Genomic DNA, 22252 nt, shown 5'->3' on the forward strand with positions numbered 1-22252 from the left:
TGTTTTCTCTGGAACATTGGAGGTTATGGGGAGACTTGATGAAAGTATATCAAATTATGAGGGGCTTAGATTGTGTAGACAGTCAGAAACATTTTCACAAGGTGTAAATGTCCAATACTAGAGGGCATAGTTCTAAGGTGTGGGGGTGGGGGGGGGGGGGGGGGGGAGTTTAATGGAGATGTGCGGGGTAAGTTTTTTTAAACACAGAGTGTGATGGGGGCCTGGAATGCATTGCCACGGGTGGTGCTGGAGATAGATCCGATGGTGGCATTCCAGAGGGTTTTAGATAGCCACATAAAAGTGCACGGTGTAGAAGGTTATGGATCATATACAGGCAGATGAGATCAGTCTTGGCATCATGTTCGATGGGGACATTGTGGGCTGAAGGGCCCACTCCTGTACTGTCCCGTTGTACTATGTGCTCTAAATACAGAATTCAGATGAGCGCTGGCAAGTCTGCAGTCTCCGTATGTCAGAGCACAATTGCATTCATCTGAGCCAGAATGAATGGATTCTGTTTCCAATGCAGAGATGTTTAATATTGCCAATGTGCAGCGGCTCGCTGAGGCTGGGAGGCGGCTGGTGAAGCTACCATCTCACAGCTTCAGTGACCTGGACTCTATTGGTAAGGAAATATGGAAATGGAATAGAGTCATAGAGTCTTAGAGTGACTTCAATTACCAAAGTTACTTCAATTCTGATCCACACTCAAGTCTCATGAGGCTCCATAACTCTAATAGAAACGGACATTGCTGCTCTGCATTTTTCTGCACACATGTAAATATACAAAAGGTAAGTTATTTTCCTCTAACATCCAAACTTAGAATAACATAGGTAGGCCAGGGTGACCTAACAATGTGGTTGCTGATAAGCTCTGATAAATGATTTCCAGTAAATGAACCACTATTGCTGTCTGAGATTAGGTTCCATTGTCCTATGTTTGGATTTGGATTTACTCGTGTAAATAACTAAATAACTGGAAATTTTGTGTAAATAAGATTTATTTTGAAGCAATTGACGAGAAATAGGCTGAAAAACGTGCCTGAAAGGTTACCACACTACCCAAAGTACACGAGAATATGAGTTAGTTGAACCACGTAGCTAAAAGTACACTGGTGCTAAGAATGGAAAGTTTAAACCACACTAATGTGTGCAAAATACCACGAAACAAGTTTTCTTCATTTTGTACTTTGATCTTTAACTATTCCCCAGGTAGAGTGCATGGAGGAAATCTGGGTGAGGAGGATCATATGTAGCTTGTAACAATTTCACTTTGTTCATTTAATTGACTGAAAGGTCTCATTTTGTGCATGCCCTCTTCTTCGCCTGCTGTTCAGCCATTCACTGGAAATAGCAATAAAAATGACCAACCACAGAAGGCACGGACACAAAGTGCTGGAGTAACTCTGCGGGTCAGGCAGCATCTCTGGAGAAAATGGATAGGTGACTTTTTGGGTTGGGACCCTTCTTCAGACTGATTATCGGGGGGAACTGGAGGCAAGAAAAGTGCAGAACAAACCTGAGCTGGCAACAAATGACCTCAGACAGGGAGATTCCCTGATAGGCCAATTGTTGGCGATGGATGGTGTGTCATATCATATCATATTCATATATATACAGCGCGGAAACAGGCCTTTTCGGCCCACCAAGTCCGCGCCGCCCAGCGATCCCCGCACATTAACACTATCCTACACCCACTAGGGACAATTTTTTACATTTACCCAGTCAATTAACCTACATACCTGTACGTCTTTGGAGTGTGGGAGGAAACCGAAGATCTCGGAGAAAACCCACGCAGGTCACGGGGAGGACGTACAAACTCCTTACAGTGCAGCACCTGTAGTCAGGATCGAACCTGAGTCTCCGGCGCTGCATTCGCTGTAAAGCAGCAACTCTACTGCTGCGCTACCGTGCCGCCCTTGAAGGGGATCACACAATGTATCCCCTTTGTGTGATCCCAAAGGGGATACATTGTTGCAAACTGTGGAAAAGGTTAACGGACCTTTAGTGGTGGGGGGCGAATGAGTGTTTGGAGAAGTGATCTAACATTAGAGGATTCAACTGGGTTGTAAGCTACGCATTGCAAAATATGAGGTGCTGTTCCTCCAATTTACATGCGACCTCACTCTGGCAATGGAGGCAGCCCAGGACAGAAACGTCAGTATGGGAATGGGAATCAGAGTTAAAATGGTTATCAACTGGGAGATCCATCAGGCTTTGGTGGACCGAGCATAAGTGTTCAGCGAAACGGTTGCTGAGTCTACGCCTGTTCTCACCGATGTACAGGAGGCTACGCCGAGAACACCGGATGCAGTAGATGACGTTAGAGGAGGTACCTGTGAATCTCTGTCTCACCTGGAAGGACTGCTGGGGCCCCTGGATGGGGTCAAGGGAGGAGGTATAGGAACAGTTGTTGCATCTCCTGTGGTTGCAGGGAAAAGTCCTTGGAGAGGGGGTGGTTTGAGTGGGAAGGGATGAGTGAACCAAGGAGTTGTGTAAAGAATGATCTCTGAACCAGAATGCACCAGAAATGACCAGAAGCCAAAGTCTAGTCCATCATCAGTCATCTATTTTTCTCCAAATGGTGGGTACTTTAACTTAGTAGCCTTCAATCATACTACAGCCTGGATAATGAATACTAACATGGAGGAAGGGGAGATAGGGAAGCCTAGTGGCATCCTTCACCTGGTATATACTAACTTAGTCTTTTTTTATTCAGTCTTTCATTCATTCATGCACTATGGACTTTGATGGCAATGCCAGCATTTAATGTCCAACACGAAAATTGAGGATACATTTATAAGTCATCCCCGTTGATGAGATTGGAGTTACAGTACATATAGGGCAGAGCTGGTAAAGATGGCAGGTTTCCTTCCACAAAAGACATTAGTGAACCTGATACAATGAACAGCAATTTGGCAGGTTCATGCTTTCATTACTGAGACCAACTTTTGTTCCCTCAGATTTATTGAATCACTTCCATTTAAATTCTTTAGCAAGCCTAGCAGAATTCCAACTCATGTTTTTAGATCAATGGTGCTGAACTCTGGTGGCTTGTCTGGTGAGTTAATTGCTACAACTCTATCTTTGGGGAAAGATCAATGTTCAATGGTCAGGAATGGAGCCCCATCTTTGTTAACCTGCTGGTAAGTGTTGGGGAAGTGGCAATAATGGATTTAAACCTAGCTTATGGCATTGAGAGTTCATAAGAAACCTAACGAGCTGAAGCAGTAAAAGGCCATTCTGCCCTTTGTGCCTTTCTCTGCCATTGTTAGAAAAGACTGATCTTTTATCTCTGTGGCAATTTCCTATATTAATCCCGTATCCATTGATTCCTTGAAAACGTACATATCTATTGAACAAGCATTGTACAATGGCACAGCTGGTAGAGCAGCTGCCTCAGTGCTGGAGACCCGGTTCGATCTGACCTTGGGTGCTGACTGTGAGGTGTTTTCACGTTTTCCTTGTGACTGTGTGAGTTTCCTCCAATTTCCTCCCCCACCCAAGGATGTGTGTAGGTTAATAGGCCTGTGTAAAATTGCCCATAATGTGTATACAGTGGATGAGAAAGTGGGATAACATAGAACTGGTGTGAACAGGTCATCGATGGTCGGCGTGGAATTGGTGGGCTGAAGGGCCTGTGTCCCTGCTGTATCTCCAAACTAAACTAAACTCCACCTTGAATGTACTTAGTATCTGTGCTTCCACAACCCTCTATGGTAGTAACTTTGAACGTTTCACTACCCTTTGGGTGAATAAAATCTCTGCCTATATCTGTTTGAAAAAAATTCTCCTTATTTTGAGACGGTGATCTTTGATTCTCAACAGTTGAGCCAGGGGAAACATCAACTCTACTACTCACCTTGTCAAAGCCTCTTAAAATCTTGTACATTTCAATGAGATTGGCCTCGACTGCCTGTGCTAAATATGCAAAAACAGCAGCAGCTGTGCACCGCATTCCAATTTTGAAATTCAATTCTGTTGAAGACAGTAAAATCCTATCTCCAAAGCAGAGTGCAACGTAAAACCATTACAATATGTGCAAAGTTAAGAGAAGTGACTACCTGCCCTCAAAGCATAATCCAGTAAATGTTGATTCTGTTTAGTGCTAATGGGGGTAGAGGATAATTGCTTATGATGACAGTCAAAGGCCAAATTTATCCTAATGAATGCATCATAAAAAAACTGTCTTCATTTAATAAAAAAGTTGTTTCAAGCATTTTTCTTCAATAACTGTTTGCATTAGGTTAGCCATGCAAATAACAGTTTTTAATGCTGCTGTAGCATTGTTCTATGGCCTAACTGCATTTTGTTATAGTAGTGGAAGTACTCTCCTTTGCAGAATATTACTGATTAACATATATCTTTAGTGTATCAGGGTCGTGGGTATATGGAACGAGCAGCCGGAGGAGGTAGTTGAGACAGTTAGTATCGCGACATTTAAGAAGCATTTGGACAGGTGCATGGATAAGGACAGGTTTAGAGGGATAATGGACCAAAAGCAGGCAGGTGGGACAAGTATAGATGGGACAAGTTGGGTGGTGTGTGCAAGTTGGGCCAAAGGGCCTATTTCCACACTGTATGGCTATGACTCTATCTACTTTTAGAATGAGAAGTTTCCTGAACTTATTTCAATAAAACCACCAAAATGTGATTGCCTAATAACCTCCGCTAAGAATTAAAAACAACTCTCTCTCTCTTTTGGAACAGTCCTCAATTTTGAATGGTAAGTTGTTTTAACACATACCTTTTCCAAAACATGCTTTGTTATTAAACAATCAACAATGCTCATTAATTTAATGAAACACAACCCTCCAACAAAGGTTTGAAACCATTTGTAGCTAAGCTGCTGGTGATTTACAGTTCATTTCACCAGGTGCAGTTTACACAATTATTCCAGGTAGAATCACATCACGTAAGATTTTATACCTGTTCCTCTCTCGGAAATTACGAAATGGGAACACTACTATTTGGTGCTAACCCACATCATGTGTGGAAATACAATAATGTTGGGGTAGGTCCATGTTTCCAAAATAAATAGTTTTATGACTAAGATTTGTGCTCTTGCCTATTTGTAGATGCAGTTTTAGCTCTTGCTATTTACTGTTTGGCAGGTGAGCTACTTTCCTAAATTAACACCAAAATAATTTGTAGTGTTGATGGAACAATGCAAACCACAAACCACAATGCTCCTTACTCCAGAATCCATTTTAGAAACACTCAGTTCTGAGAAAAATACACTGACCTTAAACATTCACTTTTTTTCTCCTCGCACGTGTTGACTGAGTGGCTGAATATTTTCTGCATTTATACATGGTGTGATGTTCTGTGGCTGGAGATGTCACAATGACTGAGTTGTAGGGCAAGGTTGGGCATGCTTGGACATTATTCCTTGGAGCATGGGAGACTGAGGGGTGATCTTATAGGGCTGTGTAAAATCATGAGGGGGATGGGGTGAACGCACATAGTCTATTTTTCCTAGGATAGGGGAATAAAGAACTAAAAGGCATTTGGTTAAGGTAAGGGGGAAAGATTTAATAGCAAATTAAAAGACAACTTTTCGACACAAGGGGCAGTGTGTATACAGAATGAGGCGGCAGAAGAAGTGGTTGAGGCAAATATAATAACAGAATTTATGGGATATTTGGGTAGGTACATCGATAGGAAAGGTTTAGTGAGTAAACCTTTGTGTGACTAGTATAAATAGGCATCTTGGCTGGTATGAATAAGTCGGGCCTAAGGGCCTGTTTCTGTGCTGTATGACTCGATAACTAGCAGGAAGAATTTACATTGCGAACTGCTTCTGCATGACTGCATCCAGAGAAATTTGCATTTTAGAATCATGGAACTTCCAGAGCACAGAATGAGGCCATTCAGTTTACTGAGTCCCTGCTGGCTCTAGGAAGAATCCATAAAAGATAGAACAAAGAACAGTACACAGCACAGGCCACGCAGCCCACTATGTTTGTGCTGAACATGATGTCAAGACCAACTCTTATCTGCCTGCACATAATCCATATCCCTCTATTCGCTGCATATTCACGTTCCTATCTAAATGTCTCTTAGATACCACTCTCATATCTGCCTCAACCATCACCCCAGCAGCATGTACCAGGCATTCATTATGCTTTATATAAAGGACTTGCACATCTCCTTTAAACTTTGCCCCTCTCATCTTAAAGCTATGCTCACTAGTATTTGACATTTCCATCCTGGGGAACAGCTTCTGACTGTCTACTCTATCTGTGTATCTCATAATTTTATACACTTCTACCAGGTCTCCACTCAACCTCCAGCGTTACCGAGAAAACAAACCGAGTCTGTCTAAACTCTCCATGTAGCTGTTATGCCTAATTCAGGCAGCATTCTGGTAAACCTTTCCAAAGCCTCCACACCCCTCCAGTAATGGGGCGACCAGAACTGCATGCAATACTCCAAATGCGGCCAACCTAAAGTCTGATAAGGCTGCAACATGACTTCCTGACTCTCAATAGCCCGACAATTGAAGGCAAGCATACCATATGCATTCTTTACCACTATATCTATTTGTATTGCTGTTTTCAGGAAGTTATGGATGTTATTTAATCAGTCCTCTCTCCTTTCCAAAAACCCTGTCATTTGGTCTTTTTAGTGCTGCCTAACATCTGGTAGCCCCTAATGACTCTATTTCCACCACCCTACAGACAATTTCTAGATCAAAGGCTCTCCTCACCATCATCTCCTCTTTATCTTTTCATGAAAATCTATTTCCACGATCCTTGAACTATCTGCTTACAGAATTAACATCCCTACCTAAACCTGTCATGACTTTCTACTCCTCCGCCAAATCGCGTCTTAATCTTTTATACTAATTTTCACTATTTTATATTTAGAAAGTTCAACTTCTTAATGGCCTTGATGCATAATAATGTGCATGATATGAATAACTATTATCAAGTTAATCTTGGAAACGTAAAATGGTCAATGTGGACAAAAATGGGAGGGGTCACATCAGATCATTGAATCATTTCTAAATATATATTCCTGGAATGCTTTGTATCACAAATTAATTTTTCTATTCATGAATTAAACACTATGGAATAGTAAGAGCACAAATTGTTCACAATACTACCTTAACCAGAATGCACATTAAGAATAAGAATAATGGCATTCTGCAGTTGTAAATATTAACGTTGAGTGGGATTTATCCAGAGAATGGCAGGGAAATGTTCACCCCACTGTGCTTTTATTTTAAAAAGTGTGACTTCATTATTAATAAAAGGATGAAACTCAAAAAACGAAGTAATCAATTAAATTACTCACTGTTCTTTCCCCCTATAATCTTGTCAAATTATCAATTCACTTTCACATTTATCGTATGGGTTTCTTCCCTGCTAAGAATGAAAGGTCAACAACAATTAGTTGAGCCAGGATTGTACTAGGATATCAGGATGGGGTAAAATTAATAAAGAAAATATGAGGCTGAGTAAACCATTTACTTGGAATTCCCAAGAGTTAAAACATTTTGCTAATTCAGTTGCTGTAAAAACATGAGCATACTGAGAGCGTCAACCAAAGTTTGGGAAAAGTCATAGCAAACAAATAAGTTTGTTAACGGAATATTTACTTTAATCCTGAGTTATTAGTCCCCTTGAATTAACGAATAATTCTCCTCTAAAGTAACAAAACCAAAGTATCTTTGAGTGACTTTTAAAATCACACTCAGCATATTAAAATATTTTTTTCTGTATACACTTCTCTTTATGCACACACGAAAAACATGGCTTAGCTTTCAGCTGCGAAGTTCTGACATTTGTAGTCTATTTGTAATGTTGAACCTGCCTTATCGGAACAGTAAGGTTGCTTTTTGGTAGGTGCTGTTTCCTGTGTCTCACTTGAATCAGAGACTGTAATCGGGCTATCCCTGGCAAAAATCTCAGTAGACTCTCTCCAAATGCAGTCTGCTGTATATTTGCACATGAAATTTGCATGCTTAGGCCTGATCTGCTGACCTGCGTTACTAAAAATCTGTCGACTGTTCGAAGTAGCTATTTTAATTTTTAAGGCAGCATCCACTCGGTCTACGACGGTGTAGGTTCCAATGCTGCCGTCATCAAAACCTATGATGATGTTCAGGTGCCGATGTGAGAGACTGAGAAAAGCCGGCGTCTTGTAAAGTGAACACGCTCCAATGTTTTTCCCGTCGGCCAACCTGACCACAGTTAAGCTGGACATAGCCTCATTGTCCTCAACATCACTGCAGTTTCTTAAACAAATGTACACCAGGTACCGACCGTCACGTGACAGCCTCTGGCGCCAGATGATGCCAGTGGCGGGAACGAGACGCAGCTTTCCGTTGTGCAGATCCATGATGTTGATGTTGTCGTCGCCCCGTGACAAAATTCCCAGTTTCCCATTGGGGGATATCTGAAAATCCTCCAGGTTCTTGAGGAAATTATTGGGAAGTTGCACACGCCTGCACACTGCTTCCTCGGTCACACTCCACACAAACAGTGTCTCTGACGATGTAATGAAAACCACACAGTCTGGGGAATCGGGGATCAGCTTGAAATTTACAATGGTGGTACCATCGTCACAGCAGAACTTTTTCGTCACACTTCCAGTCCACAAGCTGACTGCCAGCAACTTGTTTTTTGAAACACCAATTACAAAGGTATTAGGATATGTGATAAAAGCATTCTGCATGGGAACCAGAATATTGCAGACTTTATGGCCAGTGGACAGCCTCCACACCCGAGAGATGCCTTGGTTACACAGCGAGACTACAAACTGATCATTGTGCGTAATCAATAGCTGGGATATCCTCTGCCCATTGATGCGAAATATATTGTCCCCAGTGATGGTGTGCCAGATATACTGGCTGCCCTTGTCATCTGAAGTGACCATGAGCTCACCTGATGATGTGAGAACACAATTTTCCACTGCGCTCTCGTGTTTAAATATAGCCTCAATGTATCCTGTGCTAAAACTCCATTTGTGAACAGATTCTGAGCCATCCAGCGTGTAAAAGAGTTCACCTTTGCCCGGCAGGAGGAGGCTTTGAATTGCTTTCCCGGTCTTGTCGATGTTTGAGATGGCCGTTATGATGTCGATATCCCAGACAGATAGAATACCATTGCTCGTTAAGGACAGCAGCAAATTGTGTTGGTTGGATTTCACCAGTTTTACAATGGCTCCAGAAACTTCCTGCAAACTTGCCATGCACTGCCCGGTATCTCTCCGCCACACTAGTATCGACGACATATGCTCCATTGAAGCTATAATCGAGTCACCGTTTTTGGAGAGAACTGCTGATGTGAAGCGCTCATTCCGTTTTGCTTTGAACTTCTCAGCCACCTTCCAGATGCTGGTGTCCAACACCTCAATGCTGAAAGTCTTACAGATGAGGATTGCACTTTGGTCTTCCGGCAGTTCTAGGCTCACCACTTCATTGTCTTTCCCTCTGCAGTCAAAGTCCTCGATCAGTTGGGGGTTGGTAATTTCATTTATGTTCCACACAGACAGGCTACCCTCATTATCGATCATCACCATTTCCTGAACTGCGGCCAGAATGAGAAGGGATTTCACGTAACCCCCAGAAAATTCTGATGTCACCGTGGAGAGCTTTTCACCACTCCCCAAGAGGAAAATGGTGGTCGTGTTCAAGTACTGCCCACAGAACGCGTACACACCATCGGGAGAACATTGCACACAAGTAACCTCATACCAACAGTGGAACTGGTAGAGTGGCCAGCCGTAAATTAAGTCAATCACATGCACGTCTTTGCTGCCCTGCAACCATGCAAGGGCATGGTTAGTTGATAAAGTGAAGCCATAAATGAAGCAGTTGCTCCCACCCACAATGCAGTGCTTGGAACCCTTGACCTCCACCTCTGACAACTGGCATGAATTATGATTGTCGTATATCAACAGTGTATTTTTTGTCGTTGACACCACCAGGTACTTCTCATCGTGTGTCAGCTTCATTCCCAACACGGCAGAGTTTGCAGTTGTGATTTGCCGCAGAATCTGATGTGACTCCACGTCCCAGGTTGTAATGGAACCGTTTTCCAACGCGGCGATGACCACATTGGGGCTTGACGTTGGCAGCACCTCGATCACATGGGCATTGCTGTTGGTGAGTGGGAGCCGTTCGGGGCTGTACATCACGTCCAAGGAGGAATGCAAAGGCACAATCGAGCAGTACTTTGGGCCCTCCTTGTCGCACTCCAGTAAAAGGTGCCTCAGCTTTGGTAAAGAGCTAATGACAGGCAATAGCCATTGCTGCAGCTCAGCAGACAGCGAGCTTGGGTTCTTTGAAACTTTCAACTTGATGCTTCGCAGCGTCCTTGCTAGAAACTTCAGTTCTTTCTCCTGCGAGTAATTGTAGGCAAGATCGATGTCCGACAGGACTTTGTCAAGGTGGCCAATTTTGATCATGATGTACAGCCAACTGAAGTTCATGATGACACTGTACATGAGCTCGTCTGTCCTCCCACTTCTGGTCAGATGATGCAGCAGCTCTGTGCTCTTCCTATGGTTCACAAAAAAGATGTCCGGTTCCAATGGATTGCACTGGAAGACCCACGGTTGTTCAGGGACTTGCCGATCAAAGGTTTGCTCGCCAGTCTGATTTTCTTTATTCATGCTTTTGATGTTATTGTCTGGAGGTCGGACTTGACCTTTCTCAAGCTGAAACAACCGCGGTCTCCCCCCTGACCATACTCCTAAAAAGTAATCTGCCAGGATGCTGTGCATTTCTTGTATGTCTTCCTCGTTCTGCAGGTAGAGGTTCTGAGCGATCAGATGAAGATGGCGGTTTGCCCAAACTAGAAGTGTAACGCTCCTCACCTGCCTCTCCACTAAATATCCGCATAGCTCCTCCTTCAACCTTGCGATGAAATAATATGGTATTCGCAGTGGATTCCGAAGCTCAGACTTTGCTGTGATTTCGTTTAGCACATGGTTATCAAGTGAAAGAAGATCTTCCAGTTCCATTTCACTCAGTCCAGCTTTTGCCATTGTGATAAAGCCAAGAGCTCTTGAGACCAGTCTTGATCCGCACTTAGTTTCAAGTGACGAGAAAAGATGCTCAATGTTTTCATGTACCGTCCCACAAAGTGAAGTTTCGTCAACGTCCTTGTGTGATCTCCACTGCATGACCTCGTGGTAGATCAGATTAACAAACATGGGCAGAGTACACTTTGACAGGGCTTCATTAACATAGATCTGCTGACCTGAGGTGACCTTTCTTTTCACTTGCAGAAGCTGACACTTCAACATTTGGCTGCATATCTTCCTGTCACGCTGTGGCAGCTCAATGTAATTATCATCGTCTTGTATGAAGCATCTCAGTTTTTGCAAAATGCCATATTTGTTGGGCAGCGTTGACAATATTACTCGGACCGAGCGCGGAAGTTGAATGGGAAGCCACCACAATTTGCGAGCTTCCTCGCCATCTGACAACTGCTCCAGAGCATCAAAAATTAATACCAACGGCCGGTGAAATGAAGACTCATTCAGTAGGTTTACGAATAATTCCCTCAGGTCATGTACTTTTTGAGGATAACTGTGTATGAGACATCGGTAGTTAATGGCTAATTGTTCACAGAGACTTTGCAATAAGGTTTTAAGCTCTGAACTTAATTCAGTTGTTCCCAAGAACCTCACAGTTATAACTGGATCAGAATCGGGGCCCATTTCCTCCTGGAGCCATGAGTAGGCCTGAAATTTAAAACAGTGTTATAAGATTGAACTGATAGTGCAGAACACATAACATGATTTAATGTTCATTTTTATTACTTAATATGTGAATGCTTGAAAACATAAGTGAGATATAATTGATTTGATGGATGCAGGTAATCAAAGGTGCCTGTAGATTAAAAACCACAATGCAACAATTTATAGTTTCTTTTGCAATGATTGCAGAACATAAATTATAGGAAAAATTCTGATGGCTGGAATCTCACTTAACTAGACCTCAAACAAATTTCCGTCCAGTTAACTTTCAATTAGTTGATTAAAAAGAATTGAACATGCTGCATTTTTGGGATCTGATCCTACCAGATGATTTTCTATGTTGGGAAACCCTGAACTACAAGTTCTGAGATAAAATTTAATTGTGATATTTCAGTTTAGTAAGCAGCAAAAGACGTAAGAACATTAAAATTGACAGCAAGAACTGGCCATATGATGTTTGCATTTGTGGTGTCATGGCTAATCCTGCACTTCAAATCTACTTTCCCGTCCTTTTCCCATATACTCTGATGGGTCCAGAAATCTACCCATCTCTCTATTAAATGTAGTCAACAGTTACAATCCAGAGGTTTCTGTTGTGAATTCCAAAGACTCTTTATCTTTGGAAAAAAACCTCTTCAAGTCAGTCCCACGTAGCTGATCACTTATTCTGAATCTGAGCCACGAAGTTTAGTTTCGTAGAGATACAACGCGGAAACAGGCCCTTTGCCCCACTGAGTCCGCAACGACATAGGTCATTAGGTCATAAGTGATAAGAGTAGAATTAGGCCATTCAACCCATCAGGTCTACTCCACCATTCAATCATGGCTGATCTATCTCCCCCTCCTAGCCCCATTCTCCTGTCTTCTCCCCATAACCTCTGACTCCTGTACTAATCAAAAATGTATCTATCTCTGCCTTAAAAATATCCACTGACTTGGCTTCTACAACCTTCTGTGGCACATTAATACCCGCAGATTAACACTATCCTATATTCACTCGGGACAATTTTCACATACACCAAGCCAATTAACCTACATACCTGTACGTCTTTGGAGTGTGGGAGGAAACTGAAGATTTCAAAGAAAACCCATGCGGAGGACGTACAAACTCCATACAGACAGCAGTGTGTCCAGGATCGAATCCGGGTCTCCAGCATTGCAAGTGCTGTAAGGCAGCAACTTCACTGCTGCGCCACCGTGCTGCCGTATAATCTAATATAATCTCTCTGTTAAATATAATCAACAGTTAAAATCCAGGTTTCTGGTGTGGTGAATTCCTAAGACTCTTTATCTTTTGAAAGAAAATTATTTTCACAACCGTCCTAAGTAGCTGATCACTTATTCTGAATCTGAGCCACAAAGTTCGAGACTCTTCTGTCTGCATTTAACTAGTCACCCTTCAAAAAAAACTTAGTTCAATTGGATTATGTACCTCTTTTTCTAAACTCCGGTGATTCTCAATGCCTCAGCATTATCCTGTCCAGGTACAATACTCTGGATTTTATCTCATCAATGCCCCACAAAATCATACACTGTCTTGCACATTCCTTAACCCCTTTTTAATGTATGTTAGCATGCCATTTACTTCCTAATTGCATGCAATTTTGTTATATCAGTAAAACACTCAGATTCCTCTGAATGACATCATTTCCCAACCTTTCTTCTTTTATAAAAATATGCACATTTCTACTTATTCTACAGAAACTGACAAACTCTTGTTTCACCACCCTATAATTAATTTACCAGGTTCTTGCTTGTTTATTAGCACAGTCATGTAGCTTTGCTGCCTTTTGCATCCTCCTCACAGCTTATTTTCCAAATTAACTCTGTCTGGTCAGCAAAAAGGAGGCCAAGTCAGTAGATATTTTTATGGCAGAGATAGACAAATTCTTGATTAGAATGGGTGTCAAGGATTATGGGGAGAAGGCAGGAAATGGGATTAGGAGGCAGAGATCAGCCATGGCAGAGTGGACTCAATGGGCCGAATAATCTAATTCCACTCCTATAACATGTGAACTTGAAAATGAATGATTTGCTCTCAGTCCCTCACCAAGCTCATTTAGTTAGTTTGAAAATAGCTGAGACCCAAGCACCAATCTTTGTGCTACTTCATCAGTTATGGCCTGCTGATCTGAGAATGATCCATTCATTTCCATTTTCTATTTCCCATCTGTTAACTAATTCTCAATCCACTCTGCGATGCCACCTGCAATTCTATATGCCCTTTCCTGGGCCCTTTTATCGAATACTTCTTGATAATCTTTTCAGTATTTCCATGGTTACTCCAATTTACTTTCCCAATTACAACCTCAAAAATACTAACAGATTAATGAAGCAAGACTTCCCTTTCATTAATAAAGGTTAAATCTATTGAATCATGTTAAGGCATTCTAAGTGCATTGTAATCAAGTTTCTGATAATGGGTTCCAGTATTTTCCAACCACAAGTAACAGGCGAATTGGCCCTTATTCCTTGTTTATTTGAATGGTAGAATTTTGTTTCCTCTTTCAAATCCTTCAACCTTTCTAAACATCTTTGATCATGGATGATATTTAGTAGTGGACAAGGCTTTAGCAGTACAAGCAGTTAAAAATCCAGCAGTGCAGCCCCTGGACATCTTGTGGTGCTTGATGCCTGGGCACTGGTGGCAGGAGATCTGCCTGTGAGCACTTGGAACAGCAGGTCGTCCAGGGCATTCGGAGCCGTCTGGTTGCAAAACGTAAGAGTGAGTGTGACTGGTGACGTCTTGGAGGGAGTGAACATGAGGCGCGGGCTGGATTTAACACGATCTGGTACAATATCATGCAATGTAATACAACTTGTGGTTGGGAGCATATTTTGCCTTAGGTAGGGAGATCAGACTTGTGCACAATATTCCCGATGCAGTCTCACCCCAAATAACTGGAGCATGACATTTCTATTTTACTGCTCAAATACTCTTGCAGTGATGGTCAGCATATCATTTGCCTTTGTAATTCCTTGCTGTTCCCGCAAGTTAACTTTCAGTGATTTGTTTTTGTCAAGGGACCTAGATTCCTCTGAAAACAAGTACCTTTCTATCTCTCATTTTTAAAACGACTCCACATTTAAATTTTTTCTACCAAAGTGGATGACCTCACATTTTCCAGGTTAATGTTTGATTTACCATGACCTTCCCCATTTACAGTGTCCTCCATAATGTTTGGGACAAAGACATCATTTATCTATTTGCTTCTGTACGCCACAATTTTGAGATTTGTAATAGAAAAAAATCACATGTGGTTAAAGCGTACATTGTCAGATTTTAATAAAGACCATTTTTATACATTTTGGTTTCACCAAGCCTCCGCTGGACATATACACGGGATGGACTATGGGCGCATCCCCAAAGACATGCTTTACGAGGAGGTTGCCAATGCTCGGAGACCAAGAGGAAGAACAAAGCTCCGCTACAAGGACACAATTAAAAGGGATATGACAAGCTTCAATATCGACACTGACAACAGGGAAGCGGCTGCTGAGGACCGTGACAGGTGGAGGAAGGGCCTCCAGGCGGGCATGAAACATCACGACAGCGTGTGGTTCAAGACCCTGGAGCACAGGCGCCAACGCTGCAATATGGTCAAAGACAGCATAGAAACATAGTAAATAGGTGCAGGAGGAGGCCATTCGGCCCTTCGAGCCAGCACCGCCATTACATAGAAACATAGAAAATAGGTGCAGGAGGAGGCCATTCGGCCCTTCGAGCCAGCACCGCCATTCATTGTGATCATGGCTGATCACCTACAATCAGTAACCTGTGCCTGCCTTCTCCCCATATCCCTTAATTCCACTAGCCCCTAGAGCTCTAGCTAACTCTCTATCTAACAGCAGCCATGGACTCCCCAGAACAACGACCAGAGACGACCTCGCCTGTGAAAACTGTGCAAGGATCTGCCTGTTACGGATAGGCCTAGTCAGCCACACAAGGAAGTGTACCCACAGCTGAAAAATCCCCCTCTCCAAGCAGGACAACGCCAAGCCGCACCATCGTCTCCCGCAGATGGACGGATGCCAGCAATGTAGAAATTACAGCTGTGATGAGACATAGTCCCCCCACTTCAGGGCACCATAATGTTTGGGCCACATGGCTTTACGGGTCTTTGTAATTGCTCAGGGGTGTTTAATTGGCTCCTTAATGCAGGTATAAGGGAGCTCTCAGCACCCAGTCTTCCCTCCAGTCTTTCCATCACCTTTGGAAACTTTTATTGCTGTTTATCAACATGAGAACCAAACTTGTGCCAATGAAAGTCAAATAAGCCATTATGAGACTGAGAAACAATAAAACTGTTAGAGACATCAGCCAAACCTTAAGCTTACCAAAATCAACTGTTTAGAACATCATAAAGAAGAAAGAAAGCTTACTAATCGAAAAGGGACTGGCAGGCCAAGAAAGACCTCCACAGCTGATGACAGAATAATTCTCTCTATAATAAAGAAAAATCCCCAAACACCTGTCCAACAGATCAAAAACACTCTTCAGGAGTCGGGTGTGGATTTGTCAATGTTCGCAGAAGATGTCATGAACAGAAATACAGCGGCTACACTGCAAGATGCAAACCACTGGTTAGCTGCAAAAATAGGATGGCCAGGTTACAGTTTGCCAAGAAGTACTTAAAAGAGCAACCACAGTTCTGGAAAAATGTCTTGTGGACAGATGAGACGAAGATTAACTTATATCAGAGTGATGGCAAGAGCACAGTATGGAGGAGAGAAGGAACTGCCCAACATCCAAAGCATACCACCTCATCTGTGAAACACAGTGGTGGGGGTGTTATAGCCTAGGCATGTATGGCTGCTGAAGGTACTGGCTCACTTATCTTCATTGATGATACAACTGCTGATGGTAGTAGCATAATGAATTCTGAAGTTTATAGACACATCCTATCTGCCCAAGTGCAAACAAATGCCTCAAACCTCGTTGGCCAGCGGTTCATTCTACAGCAAGACAATGATCCCAAACATATTGCTAAAGCAACAAAGGAGTTTTTCAAAGCTAAAGAATGGTCAATTCTTGAGTGGCCAAGTCACTCACCCGAACTGAGCCCAATTGAGCATGCCTTTTATATGCTGAAGAGAAAACTAGCCCCCAAAACAAGCAGAAGCTAAAGATGGCTGCAATACAGGCTTGGCAGAGCATCACCAGAGAAGACACCCAGCAACTGGTGATGTCCATGAATCACAGACTTCAAGCAGTCATTGCATGCAAAGGATATGCAACAAAATACTAAACATGACTACTTTCATTTACATGACATTGCTGTGTCCCAAACATTATGGTGCACTGAAATTGGGGGGGGATTATGTATAAACACTGCTGTAATTTCTACATGGTGAAACCAATATGTATAAAAATGGCCTTTATTAAAATCTGACAATGTGCACTTTAATATTTTCCATTACGAATCTCAAATTGTGGAGTACAGAGGCAAATAAATAAATGATGGGTCTTTGTCCCAAACATTATGGAGGACACTGTATTTCACATGTTCATATTCCCCTCAGTGTTCACCCTGCCATTCAGCTTTGTATTATCAGCAAACTTGGATATATTTCTCTTCATCTTATTCAAATCATTAGAATAAAGTGGGAACAGTTCAGGAATCCCAGCAGTAATTCTCTTGGCACAGCTTGAGTTAATATTCCTAATGTGAAAATACATTGTTGCTATTTGTTTCTATTATTTGTTCCTATTATTTCTTTTCTATCCATTAACCCAATCTAAACCCTCAATCTAAACCCAATACTCTGAGCTCCTATAATTTCATGCAAACTTTATCAAAGGCATTCTGAAAGTATAAATATATCACATCAACTGATACACTTTTCTCTGTACTACTCATTATAACCTCAAAACAACAAGAGCTTTGTCAAAAATGATATCACATTCATAAACCCATTATTATCTTAGTTTTAGTTTAGTTTAGTTTGATTTAGTTTAGTTTAGTTCAGTTTAGTTTAGGTTAGTTTAGTTTAGTGATACAACGTGAAAACAGGCCCTTCGGCTCAAATCTGAAAATAGACATGCTAAACTCAGAGGGACAGGCAGCATTTCTGGAGAGAAGGAAAGGGTGATGTTACCGGTCGAGATCCGTCTTCAGTCTGAAGAAGGGCTTCAACCCCAAATCCTTCTCTCCAGAAATGCTAATTATTCCGCTGAGTTACTCCAGCATTTTGTGTCTATCTTCGGTGTAAACCATCATCTGCAGTTCCTTCCTACACTTTTAACCTACAAACCTGTACGTCTTTGGAGTGTGGGGGGAAACCGGTTATCCCGGAGAAAACCCACGCAGGTCACGGGGGAATATACAAACTTTGTACAGACAAGCATCCGTAGTCAGGATCGAACCCGGGTCTCTGGCGCAGTAAGTAGCAAATCTACCATTGCACCGCCTTCAATTTGTCTATTTGAATGACTAATTTCTAAGTGCCCTATTGCTATTTCCTTTACAATAGATGCTGGCATTTTCCTTTCCACTGATGTTCAGCTAACTAGTCTATATTTCCCTGTTCCCTGTTCGCTCTCTCCTTCAAACAGTGCATTGACTATCAAAATAGTCACTCCTTCAAATTCTACATGGTGGTGGTCAGGTCCCCTACTGTCTTAATTTTGGAAAATGGGAGGTTATCTCTCTGAAATGCACACAATTCTTAATGAGCTTGAGAGGCTAGAGTGCAGGGATGATGAATTTCAATAGACAATAGGTGCAGGAGGAGGCCATTCGGCCCTTCGAGCCAGCACCACCATTCAATGTGATCATGGCTGATCATTCTCAATCAGTATCCCGTTCCTGCCTTCTCCCCATACCCCCTGACTCCGCTATCCTTAAGAGCTCTATCCAGCTCTCTCTTGAATGCATTCAGAGAATTGGCATCCACTGCCTTCTGGGGCAGAGAATTCCACAGATTTACAACTCTCTGACTGAAAAAGATTTACCTGGCGGGAATGTCTGGAACTAGAGGTCTCAGACACCCATTAAGGGCTGGCAATTCAGGAGAGAAATTAAAATAAATATCTTCACTCGGATAGTAATGAATCTTTGGAATTCTTAATTATCATTATTAAAGGAATAGAAAGATATGTTAGTGCAGGAAAGTGAAGATGAGTTAAGAGTTCAGCCATAAGGTGACAGCTTAAGGATAAGGGGGAAGTCTTTTAGGACCGAGATGAGAAAACATTTCTTCACACAGAGAGTGGTGAGTCTGTGGAATTCTCTGCCACAGAAGGTAGTTGAGGCCAGTTCATTGGCTATATTTAAGAGGGAGTTAGATGTGGCCCTTGTGGCTAAAGGGATCAGGGGGTATGGAGAGAAGGCAGGTACAGGTTACTGAGCTGGATGATCAGCCATGATCATATTGAATGGCGGTGCAGGCTCGAAGGGCCGAATGGCCTACTCCTGCACCTATTTTCTATGTTTCTATGTTTCTATAATCCTACCGAACTCCAGAGCAGGTGCAAGTGTCTGAAGGACCTACTCTGCTTTCTTATGATCACATATTCTCATGAATATTATGCTTGCTAAGATTGGATGGTAAGGCACAATCACCCATTGTCACACCAGGGTGAGGATGAAGATTTGAATCATGCTGGATCCGTTTAGTGAACTGATGTTAAAATAACATCTGCTATCTGAAGGTGGGATATTTTTATTCCCAATTTACTTAACTGTTTATTTAATTTGAGACAACAACATAGATTTACAAAGATAACGCAAATAGACTGATGGATCCAATAAACGCATCAAACATTATACAACAAAATAGAGGCTGTTTTTACCTGTTGTGCCACCTTTGCCAGTAGAAGTGTTTTGCCTGTGCATGGCCCACCATATATCACAAGTGGGTTCACCTGTGCTGATTTGCAAGGCAGTATATACTTCTGTATGAGGTCTAAGGCCTCACATTGGTATTGGTAGAAAGAGGCGTTCATTTTACAAAGGGACAAGTGCTGTAGAACTTCATCATAAAGTGCATCGGATTCAATGTCAAAGTTCTGTTGAACTATAGACTGAATAATGTCAATCATATCATCATAGAACTGCTTACAAAGGCCTTCAACATAGTGGTTTTCTACATTCTCTGAATATCCAAGCTTCATATCGCAGTGGGTAATGGATGTGTATACTCTCAGGTTGGAAGAGGCAACAATCGTAGGAATAAACTCGTCCCTCAGTTTCACAAGCTTTTCAGTCGCAATGGGGTCTCGCATAAGTTTTCCATTGACCTCTATGATGTCCATGTACCGGCCCATTTCTGGATTCTTCACGTGACGGTCAATGTTTGCAATTTTCCTGATATAACACACACACTTCTTTAGAAATGCTGGCGTTTGGTTTCCCAGGGCAAATTCAAACTCATCTTCAATTGCTTCATGTAAAGAAACCAATATCTCATTACCTTTTGAGTAAGGGGTCACAGCAAGTCAAGATATTTGTCAAAATGAACTTGAATAACTTATTTAAAAGACTCTTGCCTAAAGAGATCTTTAGAAGCTCATAGAAAACCTAGCGAGGTTGGTTCTGTATCAGACCGTCTATTAAACAAAAAAGACATTATTATCCATCGGACTTTCCGTACTGATTGGATAACAAAGCAAATCAAAGAAGGAAAATAAGTGGTAATGGTTTTTCTCCTCTCCGTATAATTGGCAACCATCATCTCAGTGGGCCCAGAAACAAGCCTGGTGACGATTCAGTAAATAAAAGGTCAAATATATGGTGAAATGGCTGAAGAACTTCACTCCGATAAAATCAACAATGTTTTTCTCCCTTCTTCTGTAAATGTTAGTGAATATTTTCTCCAATATTTTGTAAGACACCACATTGGAAATTATTATTAGCAATAGCATATAAAAATTTAACATGACAGTAGTCATTGTGCAGGTAAACCAAAGTTACCTTTTGCAATGGTCTTGCTGAGTGGGAATTCTTGTAGGGGAATAATTTGCTGATTTATGAGAGGAAACAGAGGAATGGGATTAATTAGGCAACTCTTTTAAACTGCTAGCATAGACATGACAAGTCAAAAGGCCCCCTTTTATACCTTAAGATTCCCAGATTCTGTGAGAATGAGAGAAACACAGGGAGAATATTTTGAACCTTTGCACACCCAAGCTAATTTTACCTCAGTCCTCTCATGGACCTTCAAACTAATCCTCTAGGAATATTACATAACAGTTTTTTGGAACTGGATGCCTTCCAAATATTGTTGGTCCTAATAACTTTCCCACTAGTTTTGATATGCGTTTGGCTGAGTAGCAAATCTGCCACTGCACTCATTTCTTTGAGGGTCACTGAAATTGTCATGATATTTCTCATTACTACTGGTATTCTATAAAATACCGTTCTAGCCACGATGGACCTGATTTCATTTTCGTTGCTGAACTATTGATTTGTAGTAAATAAATGCAAGTTCTTACCTGAACAAAGATACTTCTTGGCTTTGGAACTCTCCATAGTTCCTCGCTCTTGCAGTATGTTTACAGCAGTTTTAAAAAGTTTCTTGATCTCCTCTGATATTTCCTTCCATTTCTTGGGGTTGGGGGAATTTATAGTTATATCTGTCTACATAACACAAAGTAAGAGATATCAAATCAATCTCATCCAAAATTGTCACAAATTTCTAATTCCTTGGACAACATTGCGTGGAATGTGGGGTGTGGATATATTTATTTAGATTTAAGTTAATAAATTGGACTATGCCTTTTTGGGCACTATGCTCTTAAAAATCAATTTTATCCAGATAATGTTCGTGGATCGGGCAATTTGATAGAATATTTTGCCCCCCAAAATTGATTGTATTTTTTTGAAGATGTAATCAAGATGCTAGATAGAGCTCTTAAAGATAGCGGAGTCAGGGGGTATGGGGAGAAGGCAGGAACGGGGTGCTGATTGTGAATGATCAGCCATGATCACATTGAATAGCGGTGCTGGCTCGAAGGACCGAATGGCCTACTCCTGCACCTATTGTCTATTGTCTATAGAAGGTCGATTAGGGCAGGTGGTAAACATAGTCTATATGGACTTCAGCAAGACCTTTAATGTTCTGCATGGTAGGCTGCTTTGAAAGGTGGGATTGCATGGGATCCCGGGAGAGCTAATTGGGAACATAATTGGCTTCATGATAGGAAGCAGAGGGTGGTGAAGAACGTTTTTCTTTCAGAGGAGCCTGTGGCTCACGGCTGCCTCCCTCAGCCCATTATTTTATCACCTTTATCAACCATTTGAATGAGGATGTACAAGTAGTACTTTTGCAGATGAATAATGTTTAGATTGTCTTACCCCTTTTAGTGTCTTGGACAATGGTTCCCAATCATGTTATTAAAATGTATTAAAATTTAAGCAAGTAATTAAAAAAAACATTGGTTAAAAGTATATATAAATTCTTAAAACTTTTAAAAATTAAAAAGCTGAGCACATCTTAAATAAGATAAAATATTAAATAACATTTGGCCCTGTCTGAATCCTAAGCCTCGACAATTAGGTGGAGACAGCTTAGCATTCCCAAGGTGGGGATA

General features: G+C 41.7%; 1 protein-coding gene across 6 annotated transcripts in view; it reads right to left on the reverse strand.

The window, feature by feature from the left end:
- The window catches only part of nwd2 (NACHT and WD repeat domain containing 2), a 115457-nt gene that overhangs the window by 4850 nt on the left and 88355 nt on the right, over positions 1-22252 (reverse strand). For 4 of the 6 annotated variants that reach the window (XR_013547306.1, XR_013547307.1, XR_013547303.1 and 1 more), the window contains 3 exons: positions 21155-21299; positions 19514-20103; positions 7303-11703 (listed from right to left, as the gene is read on the reverse strand). Coding sequence is in view for 1 of the 6 variants with exons in the window: in XM_078400095.1 (XP_078256221.1) it covers positions 7765-11703; positions 19514-20103; positions 21155-21299 (4674 nt within the window). In the remaining 5 variants the exon portion in view is untranslated. Of the gene's footprint in view, positions 1-210; positions 11704-19513; positions 20104-21154; positions 21300-22252 lie in introns of those variants that run through there. The other 2 variants (XR_013547311.1, XM_078400095.1) reach the window with 2 other exon arrangements.

The sequence above is a fragment of the Rhinoraja longicauda genome, chromosome 1 (assembly GCF_053455715.1).
Source record: "Rhinoraja longicauda isolate Sanriku21f chromosome 1, sRhiLon1.1, whole genome shotgun sequence".
In the NCBI taxonomy this organism is placed as follows: domain Eukaryota; kingdom Metazoa; phylum Chordata; class Chondrichthyes; order Rajiformes; family Arhynchobatidae; genus Rhinoraja; species Rhinoraja longicauda.